The 12,014-nt window shown below is 38.4% G+C and overlaps 3 protein-coding genes across 3 annotated transcripts; 1 reads left to right on the top strand and 2 right to left on the bottom strand.

The window, feature by feature from the left end:
• Positions 1-378: 378 nt before the first annotated feature.
• LOC111204713 lies at positions 379-3,544 on the bottom strand. Its single transcript, XM_022700014.2, has 5 exons — positions 3,081-3,544; positions 1,475-2,293; positions 1,273-1,358; positions 1,058-1,198; positions 379-976 (listed from the first exon to the last, which is right to left on the bottom strand). The coding sequence occupies exons 1-5, from the start codon at positions 3,402-3,404 to the stop codon at positions 817-819; spliced, it is 1,530 nt and encodes a 509-aa protein (XP_022555735.1). The 5' UTR covers positions 3,405-3,544; the 3' UTR covers positions 379-816.
• A 1,052-nt stretch (positions 3,545-4,596) lies between these two features.
• On the top strand, positions 4,597-6,518 carry LOC111204714 (probable esterase KAI2). The gene is made up of 2 exons (XM_022700015.2): positions 4,597-5,260; positions 5,800-6,518. Exons 1-2 carry the CDS (start codon positions 4,890-4,892, stop codon positions 6,242-6,244), a joined length of 816 nt encoding a protein of 271 aa, XP_022555736.1. The 5' UTR covers positions 4,597-4,889; the 3' UTR covers positions 6,245-6,518.
• An 864-nt stretch (positions 6,519-7,382) lies between these two features.
• On the bottom strand, positions 7,383-9,974 carry LOC111204715. The gene is made up of 6 exons (XM_022700016.2): positions 9,719-9,974; positions 9,148-9,542; positions 8,634-8,938; positions 8,493-8,546; positions 7,925-8,421; positions 7,383-7,847 (listed from the first exon to the last, which is right to left on the bottom strand). Exons 2-6 carry the CDS (start codon positions 9,525-9,527, stop codon positions 7,653-7,655), a joined length of 1,431 nt encoding a protein of 476 aa, XP_022555737.1. The 5' UTR covers positions 9,528-9,542; positions 9,719-9,974; the 3' UTR covers positions 7,383-7,652.
• Positions 9,975-12,014: the final 2,040 nt, after the last annotated feature.

Consider the following 12,014-nt stretch of genomic DNA (forward strand, 5'->3'; position numbering starts at 1 on the left):
CTGGAATCTCCACCGTTTGCTTACCCCCCTTTGTAACAATCTCGACGTCGTACTTCTTCAGAGACTTCTTATCTTGAGCTACCGATATCCAACTTTGGTCTAATTTCTTCTCAATCTGAACCCCAACACCAAGCGCATACTTTTCCCCCGATCCTCCTCCCAAGGACACCGATAAATCCAGCGGATCGCCGACTCTATCAAAGAAAGTAATCCGGACGCCGTCACACTCAAAATCGCCTTATTGTTCTCTCATCAAAACGTAGCGTTTACTTCTTAGTTATTTTTACCCGATGGGTATTATTAAGTATAATGTGTTTAATTAATAATATAAATCACCCTATATATACGAATGTGAAACGAAGGTGAGAAGGTGCTAAATCAGGAAACAAATTAACATTAATCTTGATTATCTAGCAAGCAAGCTTATTCCATGTTACTAACAAAGCTAAACTTAAGAATCTACTAGCTTCACCAGATTTAAAGTTTTGCACAAGACTAATGAGTCATTTTGGAAACATAACACTATCAAATCCAAGTTCTTCTTAGTACAAATGATTCTCCGGTTTAAAAGCATGTACTCCACTTGTTGCTTCTTGTTCCACCCAATCTAGCCATGATCAGGAAAACACTGCAACATTGGTGTAAGCTGAAAAGACGGCTCAGTTGCTCTTTTGGCATGAGAGAGAACTCCCACAATGTTATCTTCCGGTTAAGTTAGGCGTAGGATTGTGCCATGTAGTCCCCAACCAGCCTTTGGAGAAGCTTTAGTTCGCCATGGGCTTTTGTATTCAGGTGAATCAAAACATTTTTGGATCTTCACTCGGACCTTCTCATAACCATTTTCTTACACCAATCCAACGTTTTAGATAACCTTGCCCCGACGATCTCCACTATAGACCGTTTCCTTCTCCTTTCATCTTCAAGATCAAGAGTTCGGTACGCTAGTGTAAGCAAGTAGATACCAGGGTGCAGTCTCCTGGAGAAGGCAAAAATCAATGAATAAGTCAGAGACTACTTTTACCATACAAACACTTGAACTGTATATTAATGGCCTTACCCATCTAGTGTAGTGCCCACTTCAAGTCCATCCCAGAATCTTTGCGCCAGGACTGTTCTGCCCTTTTTATCTTTTCCATAAGTTTCAACATACCAACCTCCAACATCATGCAACCCACAACGTGGCTCAAACAACCAAAACCTGTTTCCATATTCACACAATCACTACCGTAGCATATAATACTAGATCATTGCATAAAAAGCTATTTGACATACTTGCTTGGTGGTAGTTTTGCTCTACTGCATCTACACTCGCAAATAGAAACCTTCTCCCCAATCTTGTACCAGTGCAAATGCCTCACCTGTAGAGTGTCAATAACAGATTCTAAGACACATAACAAGGCTAATCTAAATATGCACCACATAACAATGTTCCCAAAACATACATAAAAGCTAAAAGATCATATGAGTCACAAACCAGAAATGTTCTGTGTTTCATAATCACATGAGTCTTGACACCATTCCCATCATAGACATAGCATGACCCTTCATCTGGACTTGTCCCAAGACCACTTATAGTTCCAACAAGAAGCTTGGCTCCTCCACTTTCATTCCCCGGAGAAGATTCATTGCCATGACTAGATCCTTCCTCTGAATTGAGGAAAACGTGTATCTGATCATGATCACCTTCATTTTGTTTTGGAGGAACTCTAATAGCTGTAGCAACAACTCTTCCAGATACATGAAGCTGAATATCTTTATACGCATCCGAAACATGGTTTTGCTTTCTGGAGGATTGTATATGAGATATCATGTCATGGTTCCCTGAATCCATAAACGACGATGACGAAGCCAGTTTCTTGGAGCAGGCAGAAGACAGCTCGAGGAAGCTATCAACCAAGCAGACCATACCGAAAAGATCCCGTCCTGAAACCAAGTGCAAGACCTCTCTCGTGTCGTACACAGACCTTTCCTCGGCTTCGAAACAATCAGGAAGAAGCTCCACAGACTCTACGTCAGGTCCAAAGTACGCAGCTCGAATAGCTGAGTAAAAATCTTCTTCCAGTTCATCTAAGTAGCCTGTACCGTTAGCTGCAACTCTCTTCTCTATAACTATGTCATGTATTGCTTCTCTGTACCACTTTAGCCACTCAACCACTTCCATCTCCTCGCTCAATGTCAACCCCGCTTTATACTTGTAAATCATGTATCCTTGTGTAGATTTTTTCGTCACTACCATTCTCCTGGAGAGGAGATACCTATCATAGTGTGCTCTCCTTTCAGAATCTGAAAGAATCTGCATCGTCACCAGAAATCATATTTATTCATCAGACCCTTCACAAAAGTATGAACCTTTACAAACAGATCATTCATCATTAGACCCTTCCCTCAAGTTATAACATTTACAAAAGCCTGAAGCTTTACAAAAATATAATTCATTAGACTCTTCACTCAAGCTATATACAAAAGCTTGAACCTTTACAAACATATCATTCCCTACACCTTTCTTTTTTGAATACCAGAACGTTCGGAGCCCAAGCCCGTAATCTCCGGGTCCAAAACCACAACATGTAATAAATATTAGTTTAGTCTCAGCTGTTTTTCGAACCAGAAACCTTTGACACAATAGCCAGAATGCTTTCCAGTTGAGCTAACAATCTCTGATACAATGGCCAGAGTCTTCACTAGACACTACACTAAAGCTATAAGCCTATAACTATAACTATCACTCAAGCTATAACTATCACAAAAGCCTGAACCTTTATAATCATATCATTATTCGTCAAACACTTCACTCAAGCTATGACTACCAAAAAAGTTTGAACCTTTACAAACATATCATTCATTACACACTTAACTAAAGCTATAAGCTTATAACTATCACAAAAGCATGAACCTTTACAATCATATCATTCATCAAACACTTCACTCAAGCTATAACTATCACAAAAGCCTGAACCTTTATAATCATATCATTCATCAGACCCTTCGCACTCAAGCTATAACTATCTCTAAAGCATGAACCTTTACAATCACATCATTCACTAGACATTTCACTACCATTCACCGAAGCTTCTTTGTACCTCATAAGCAGCGAGAATCTGAACGAAACGTAGCGAAGTAGATGAATCCTTCTTCGCTCCGATCAGGTCTGGATGAGTCTCCTTGGCGAGTCTTCGAAACGACGCCTTGATCTCTGCGATCGAGCTGGATTCGGAGACGCTCAAGATATCGTAGGCGTTCTCCACCGGAAACTCGGCCCGATTCGACTCAGCCTCGCCACTGAGAAGCCGAGTTCTTCCTTGACTCGGGTTTAAGAGAAACCGCGACGGTTCGCGGAAGTAATTCAGGTGAACCGGGATCGATGCGCCAAAACGCCGTCGTATTAGACCGGCGAGAATCGACATCTCGTTCTCATTTGGACAGGACACTACTCAGGTCGGAACGATAATTGGCACGCTGGGGACACGTGGGATGTAGCTTTCCCGCCACGTCATTATGATCTCACAATTGCTCGGTCAACGGTAGAAACGGCCACGTCTTTAATGAGATGAGCAAAATTCAATTAAATGGGCCTAACATTAATAATGGGCCTGGTCCCTCACGGATATCGACACTTAAATGATGAGGCAGTGGATGTGATACGTGGCCGCATTCTCACCGTTCCTTCCAGCTAACAAGAACCATGCATTTTTTTGGTTTTCAAGAGCATCAACAAGGCGGGATCTTAAAGCTGCCTCTTAGAAAAATAATAATTTAAAATCACGCGGGATTCACCATTATCTTTAGGGCTGCTTCTTCTACCTCTTCCGTAAAATGCGAGTTTGGGAAGATTTTGCCACTTTTCGTGGGCTCCACTGACACGTGACGGCCTGCGATTGGTTTATTTTTTTATTTTTTAAATCAGACAAAATAAAAAAAATAAAAAAGAACTCCTAAGAGCCCTTTACCGTTGTTGATGGTCTAATTAACCTAATTATTATTTTGTAGTATAAATAATCCAATATTTTGATCGTTTTAAATGGTCATTTTACTCTAAGAATATATGTATTGCATCCATCTATTTCTTTAGAACATTTCGAACCCTATTCCATAATTTACTGCAAAATATAATAGACAATTGAGCGATGAACAAACAAAAAAATCCTTTTACTCCATTTTGTTTGTAAATTACGAAGTCACTCCTTTTATTGTTGTAACTACGCCATCTGAGATTAATTATTTTGAAATAGTATTGTTTCAACATATCACAAACTTACATGGGAACATTGCATTTTCTTTTCACAGCCGTGTCCACACGTATCTAAAACCCCGTCATGTTGGATTATTCGGGACTGATATTTATCACGTATTGAAAACAAAATTATCAATATCTTTATGAAACTGAGTTGATACTTGTACTTCTTTTTAACCAATTGATTTGTTACTTCTCAAACATATAAAACAAAGATCTTCTTTTTTTGGTCAAAACTCAAAAGCAAAGATCTTTGTATAATTGTATCTAGTAAGTATATGTTGTTTGACAATAAAAAAGTTAAGTATATGTCAAGTTTGCTGAGCAGGAAAAAATATGTGGTTTCTATAGGTTACATTTATTGCAGCCTCAATACATGCCAAGTTAAGATTTGACTATACAACAAATGTTGTTGAAGAATTAAAAGTTTTTTTTTTTTTTTTGTAACTTGAGAATTATAAGTTTTTTACTAGCTTTTTAAACAAATTTTCAATTACCGAAATTATATTTTTACATGTTTTTGGCCGTTACAACTAACTAGCTTGTATTATCTTTTTTTTTTTCTTAAATTAGAAAATAAGATAGCCACCACTTACCACAGAGAGGCATCTTTAATAGAAGGAAACAAGAGAAGTTCTCTGTATCTAGAGAGAGAAAGATGGGTGTAGTCGAGGAAGCTCACAACGTGAAGGTGATTGGCACAGGAAACCAAGCAACAATCGTCTTAGGTCACGGATTCGGCACGGACCAGTCAGTATGGAAACACCTGGTCCCACATCTGCTCGAAGATTACCGCATCGTTCTCTACGACAACATGGGAGCCGGTACAACTAACCCTGACTACTTTGACTTCGATCGTTACTCAACTCTCGAAGGATACTCCTTTGATTTGATCGCAATATTGGAAGATCTTCAAATTGAGTCTTGTATCTTTGTTGGTCACTCTGTTTCCGCCATGGTTGGTCTCTTGGCTTCTCTTAACCGACCTGATCTCTTCTCCAAAATTGTCATGATCTCTGCTTCCCCAAGGTATGATTATTACAGTTTCTCCATCTCTGTTCCGAGTTCTTTTGCTTCTATGTCTCGGTTTCCGACCAAAGTACATATATTTTCCTTCTCTTGTCTGAATTATCATATTTCTAAAAAATAAAGTATTAAATTCGAAGATTTACCCTCAAAATAAAAAAATGAAGTTTTGTAAATTGTATGAACATATATGTTCCTTCTCTTGTCTGAAATCATATTTCTAAAATAAAGTATTTAATTTAAATATTATCCTCAAAATTGTTTTTTATAGTGTAAATTGTATGAACATAGGCGTTCCTTCTCTTGTCTGAATTATCATATTTCTAAATAAAGTATTTAATTTAAAGATTTATCGTCAAAATTAAAAATTGAATTTTGTAAATTGTATGAACATATCTATTCCTTCTCTTGTCTGAATTATCATATATTTTTACGTACATTCTGAATCATCATATTTCTCAAAATTAAGATTAATTTTTTAACTTAAAAAAAATTAAATTTTTACATTTTTTTTAAAAAAGATTTTTTTTACATGTTTTTAGGTACGTGAACGATGTTGATTACCAAGGAGGATTCGAGCAAGACGACTTAAACCAACTCTTCGAAGCAATGCGAAGCAACTACAAAGCGTGGTGTTTAGGTTTCGCACCACTCGCGGTCGGCGGCGACATGGACTCAGTCGCGGTTCAAGAATTCAGCAGAACACTCTTCAACATGCGCCCAGACATAGCTCTCTGTGTGGCTCAGACCATTTTCCAAAGCGACATGAGACAGATCTTACCTTTTGTAGCTGTCCCTTGTCACATCCTCCAAAGCGTCAAGGACTTAGCCGTACCAGTCGCAGTCTCTGAGTATCTTCACACCAATCTTGGATGTGAATCTGTTGTTGAGGTTATTCCTTCAGATGGTCATCTCCCTCAGCTTAGCTCGCCGGATTCTGTTATTCCTGTGCTCCTCCGTCACATTCGCAATGACATCGCTGTCTGATTGGTGGGGAAGTGATTTTAAATTAATTAATGGAAAATTAATATCTGATGTGATATGTCTGTCTATTGAGAATATATGGTCTCGGTGTCGTTTAGTTCTTGGATTATATTTGCTCGTTGTTGTTGTTGTTCTTATCTTTGTTTAACGAAAAGTCTTTTGTCTTTTGTGTCCAGCTTTGCTCGAACCTCACTATCGCTGTTCTCATATAATGTCCATGTAATACTGATCTTCCTAATCGACGGTCCACTAGTGAATTATTTCAAGTTTAGTGTTATTGCATGTGTATGAACGGTAACTAGATTTGGTAGGAATTTGATCAGGTGTAAAATTAGTAATTTTGAATTACTAGAGACGACGAGAACATGATTACTAGGGTGAGTTTTTTTTTTTTTTTGGTATTTGTTAACCTTTAGAGAGCACAATGTATACCTAAACCAAGGTCTTGTACACACTTTTTTTTGTTCTAAAGACTAACTTGTAGTCATTCATCGGTCTTTCTAGGAAAAGATTTTGCAATTCTTTAACTTAAGAACATCATAATGGAAGGTACTTTGTAAGTTTCTCAACGATATATGTTTATAAAAAAATAGAAAATGAGAGAGAGAGTCAGAGATATTTCTTAAACTCTTGACAATTCTGTAGAATTTCTTCTTTCATACGACTTTATCTCATATTATTCAATATTTATTTATTTTGCAATTTAAGAACAAAATTAACTTATATTGATTTAATTATGGTTCGATGCTCTTGTGAGGATAATACCACTAATGTTCTAAGGTCATTGGGATGAAAAACTTTCACATGATTCTAGTTACATACTTACATGTATGTTGTGAAATAATTTAGTTGGAAAACTCTGAACAATAATGCCCTCACAATTTACGAATTTATTTTTTACCAAAAAAATTTACGAATTTATTATACCAGACTATTATAATAGCTTTCCTTTTGTTTACTAGAAAATATTAAAGATGGTATATTTGGTGTAGGGGTATCACCGACCTAGATGATGTATATGGTATAATAAATAATGAGTTCACTCTACAAACATTCCACCAAACAAGCAAGCTATCAACAAGACGATCCCATATTGCTATTTTAGACATCTTTGTAGACAATTGAGTCAACACCTACAGTATTTGAAAAAATGATAGAAAAATAGTAAGATGCTTGCAGAATGTATTTACATACACACTCACGGAATTTTTCAAAGGTAGAAGCAAAGCTTCAAAGTTGATTTAGTTATAGTCATACATACATAAACAACATCATGAGTTTAAATAGATTTGGTGATGAACTTTTAACACAGATGAATCAACACTCAGCAATTGTACATATATATCTGTACTTTAAGAGCTTAAGGATGCCTGAAGTGAACACACTTCCAACTTGTTTCTTGAAGCTTTGTTTAGGATCTTCTTCTTAACCCAGAAGAGCCTCCTCCTGCCCTTCTTTTCCCTCCCTTTCTCTTCCTGTTGGGAAGCTTAAGCCTAGAAGACATAGTAACATTAGGCTTTGGCTTCTCTCTTGAAACTCTACGTTTCTTTGGGTTAGGCCCTTCCTTTACCTCTATGTCAAGATTGCGTGGTGTTCTTTTCCTGACCTGCATTGAATTTAATAAGACACATGAGACCAAAACATATAGTGAGTTCTTTTTAAAAGTTCCAGTCGGAAACTTACAGGTCTTGATGGACCTTCTTCCCCAACAGAAGCTTGTTCTGTCTTCTCCACTTTCTTGTCGGGAACAACAGCTTTCCCTTCTCTTCTCCTCGAAGCAACCATTTCAGACAGCAAAATATCTGTTGTCCCGTCGTCTTCCTCAGGTACTTTGTCGTGATGAGATGAAACCGAAGCAGACTTAGCTGGCTCTTCTTCAGCTTCAGAAACGACCGGGTTCTCATCTTCTTTTTTGATAACCGGTTCAGGATTTTGCTTCTCCGAGGCGGTGCCTACATCAGCAGCTGATCCAAGCATAACCACTGTGTCATCCAAAGAGAACCTACTTGGATTCTCATTCATCACTTTGTCTACTCGGTTCTTCAAGTTACGCACTTCTAGCTTTGCTGCTTCGATCTTGAGAAGTATCTGTTCCAAGAACGCATCGCCTTCTCTAAACTCGAGAGGAGGTGTCTCTTCAGAGAACACTGCATCCTCCTTAGAGCTCTTACTCTTCTTATCTGATGACATAACCAAATGATTAAACATCAAAGTTTCCTAAAGGATTAAAATGAGGTTTAGAACACCAGACCTAGCTTGCGGGAGTTATCATTGAGAGCAGTATCAGCATAAGACTTCCGGTATGCTATAAAGAGAACAGAAACAGTGAAAAAAGGAGTTATTAGAGTAGTAATGGCAGATGAAACAAGTAAACCAAAAACTTCTACCATACCATGATAAGAGAAGAGATTATGGTTTGATGGAGCATCAGGCGCTTCTTCAACTCGCTTCCTCTTGTGCCTCTTCTTGAGTTGGGTTTTCTGAGTATGACATGGGAGAAGAGGCGTCGCCTTTACTCCAGCTTCTTCAGGTTTGAGATTTTCTAACTCCAGTTGCTTGGCTTGGCAAGATTCTTTGACTTCTTTGTCGTATATCTGTGCTTGGTTCTGAAGTTGTCTGATTTTGAGTTCGACCCATTTGCACCGCCACATTATAGGCTGAATAAACTTCCTCCAATGATCAGTCAGCTTCTTCTTTCTGCCACAAAAAAGGAATAAAATAAACATCGACAAGCAAACCTTAGCTTGAGTTCCTTAAAAGGAGATAACATCAGAGACGCAGCAGTAAAGTAGCTCATCAATCTCAGTCTTTTCTCAGGCACACACATAAATGGAAATGAAGGTGTTCAATTAAACGTAATCAAAGCTACCATATCCATGATGATCTACTAAAAAGGAGAAGCTTACCTTGCATAGAATGGAATAGAAGTATCAGTACACATCATGGAATCAGCTTCTTGATCATTAACCCCTGTCTTATCATCACTCTCATTGTCAGAAACCGTTCCACTAAACGAGCTTGAGTACTCATCAGTCCCATTCCCATCATCACACTCCGAGACATCAACCCTGTTGTTATCATTTACACCCGAGCATTCCACCACATCAACCTCTTCCTCCCCCTCCTTGATCTCACCACCACGATGATCCTCACTCTGATCCTCTACATTATCGAAACTATGATCCTCGAAATTACTAGTACACCGCATAGACTTCTCTTCAACATCTTTCGGTAACGCCTCCATCTCCTCCTTGACTGAAACACCATTCGATTCCTTCAGCTCCATACCCAAAACAAAACCCTAAAAAAATCGGAAACCACCAATTTCACAAATTGTCAATTGGAACGGACAATTGACATCGTGGGTACGATTAATCACACAAATTGAGACGAAACCCTAACGAAAGCTCGAAGCTTTATCGTCGACGAGACAGAAATTTCGAATCCAAAACCATTAAAAATTACAACGAGAATTACCGATCGGAGTAGCTCGATGTTACCGGCGGGTGTGGAAGGAGAAGCAGTGAAGAAGAATTCAATGCCGGTGGTGTGAAACGCGACGGAGAAGCGGCGGAGATCCCATAGACGGTGGTTGAAATGTTACTTGTGAGGGGGAGAGACTTCTTTGCTTTTTTATCTCACAAAAATCACGAGTGGGGTCTACTTCACTCCAACGTCATTGACTTTATCTTCGGATATCTTGCTCTCTTTGGACAATTAATGTTTGTGTGTATTATGATTATCTTACAAATATAGAATTTACATTATACAGTTTTGTAATCTTTTTTATACAAGATATTTTTTCCTAATTTGTGTCCGAATATTATCTTTCTATTTAAGTTGAAATGACATCTTTTAGACAAGAAATCTTGTTAATTCCATTCACATTAAAAATCTCCTTTAAACAAAAAGGATATGGTGCTGTAATTAGAGAGTTTAGTGACTGAATATTTCTGTGTTCATATTAATGATCAAGAGGGTTCCGATTACAAGATGTAGATAAATGGAAAGTATCTAAAACCTAAACTCACTAGGATTAGGAAAACTACTAATACATAATAATCGAAAGATTACATCTACTAGGGAAAAGGAAAGGATTTCCTTTTCTCCAAGCTTTGTGGCCGCATCTCTCTCTCCTGAAGTCGGCTCTCTCTCTCCTTTCTCTAGGGCTTCGGTCGTCTCTCCATCTTCTAGGTATTGGACCGGTCTTGGACCGGGCCTGGTTAATGGCAATCAACTCCATGATTTATAACACTCCCTCTTGGATGCCATAACCATGTTCCCTCATTAAAACCTTATCAGGAAAACCCAGTGGGACAAAACCATGATGAAGGAAAAAGAGTACAACACGCACTACTCCCCCTGATGTGAACCTCAGTGTAGGTTTCTACATTCTACACACCTGGTGCGTGATCTTTCTTGTATATGTAGGAAGGGAGTAATCGGCCAAGTTCATTACTAAGCCGTATCTAGACCACTTCGACCTCTCAGGTCGTCTCTCATGTCTTTTGACATTAAGTGTCCCGGTGAAGCATGTGTGCTAAACAATGTGAACCATATTGCTCTCGGGGATCACTATTGGGCCTTTGCAAATCGTGTTTGCATGTGTCCATAGTCTAGACGTGATCGTCTACTGTTAACTCTTTACTTTGGTCGTACAAAATAAGTACTTATGGACAATGTACTAGACATGGTTATCAGAACCTATGTCTCGATCTGGCCGATCCATGTCTGGGTCATAGACCTCGTCTATACATGTCCACTACTTGTCTCATGAGTGTTCAAGATCAATGATCATTGCTGTGAGTTTTATAATCTCTCATTATGGCTCTGTGGCCGAACACTCTCATGTATGTGGACATCGATTTCTTTGCCTTAACTAATGTCGTATTCATTATTCTTTGCATTCCTATCTTAATGATGATGATGGCGTCTCATGACCTCAGTTGTTGTGGATCATATCACACGCTAAGTATACATTATTAGGTGTATACATTATTAGGTCATGGACTTCGGCTTTCACGAGCTTATGGACTACAATACTTTATATCCGACAAGTAAGGATAGATTAAACATCTCCTCTTATCCTTACGAAAAAAAAACTTTGTGGAGTTTATACAGCAGCAGACCGTTCTGCTATGCCGGATCCTTAAGGGATCTGATTGTCAGATTGCAACCTGATGGTTGATCTTTTCTACTAGCCCGTGATCAAAGGATAAGAGCCGGACGCCTTTTAGCAGAAGGGCTGGTACTTATAGCCATGTACCGATTCTTATCGGTCTCATTGTTGCCCTTGATGATAGTATCACCAAGTCCCTTTGACCTTAGACTGATCTTTGTATCTAGCGCCCACTGCAAGTAGTTATCTCCAGAGAGATTAAGGGCTGCATAGTCTCTGTTTGAGATTTTCGACATCTGAATCACATCATCATTCAAAATTAAGTCTCACAATGTGATCATGTGGCTGCAAGATAATCAACAAGCTCGGCCACAAACATTTCTTACGCATTTATGAAAATCAAGCAATCTAATCGACTATGGTGCGAAACAATCATCAAGCCACACGACCATGTAGTTCTACTTAATGCAAACAGTTTCAAGATTTTATAAACTACATGCTAGTCGATTCCTTTTAAACAGTATGAATGCAATCCATATTCAAATTCGAGTTTAAACAATCCTAGCAATCTTTCTAGGTGATCAAACAAACAATCAAGGTTCAAATCAAACAATTAAAACTGTTTTTCCAAATTTGGGTTTAATGGAACAACTT

The sequence above is a fragment of the Brassica napus genome, chromosome C3 (genome assembly GCF_020379485.1).
Source record: "Brassica napus cultivar Da-Ae chromosome C3, Da-Ae, whole genome shotgun sequence".
NCBI classification, from domain to species: domain Eukaryota; kingdom Viridiplantae; phylum Streptophyta; class Magnoliopsida; order Brassicales; family Brassicaceae; genus Brassica; species Brassica napus.

Excerpts from the sequence above, each read along its gene's own strand:
- LOC111204713 (XM_022700014.2), bottom strand. The coding sequence starts at position 3,404 with ATGTCGATTCTCGCCGGTCTAATACGACGGCGTTTTGGCGCATCGATC. Across the intron at positions 2,294-3,080 it reads AGATTCTCGCTGCTTATGAG|ATTCTTTCAGATTCTGAAAG; the intron begins GTACAAAGAAGC and ends GTGACGATGCAG. Across the intron at positions 977-1,057 it reads GTGGGCACTACACTAGATGG|GAGACTGCACCCTGGTATCT; the intron begins GTAAGGCCATTA and ends TGCCTTCTCCAG.
- LOC111204714 (XM_022700015.2), top strand. The coding sequence starts at position 4,890 with ATGGGTGTAGTCGAGGAAGCTCACAACGTGAAGGTGATTGGCACAGGA. Across the intron at positions 5,261-5,799 it reads ATGATCTCTGCTTCCCCAAG|GTACGTGAACGATGTTGATT; the intron begins GTATGATTATTA and ends ACATGTTTTTAG.
- LOC111204715 (XM_022700016.2), bottom strand. The coding sequence starts at position 9,527 with ATGGAGCTGAAGGAATCGAATGGTGTTTCAGTCAAGGAGGAGATGGAG. Across the intron at positions 8,422-8,492 it reads TGATAACTCCCGCAAGCTAG|ATAAGAAGAGTAAGAGCTCT; the intron begins GTCTGGTGTTCT and ends TTATGTCATCAG. Across the intron at positions 7,848-7,924 it reads AAGAAGGTCCATCAAGACCT|GTCAGGAAAAGAACACCACG; the intron begins GTAAGTTTCCGA and ends AATTCAATGCAG.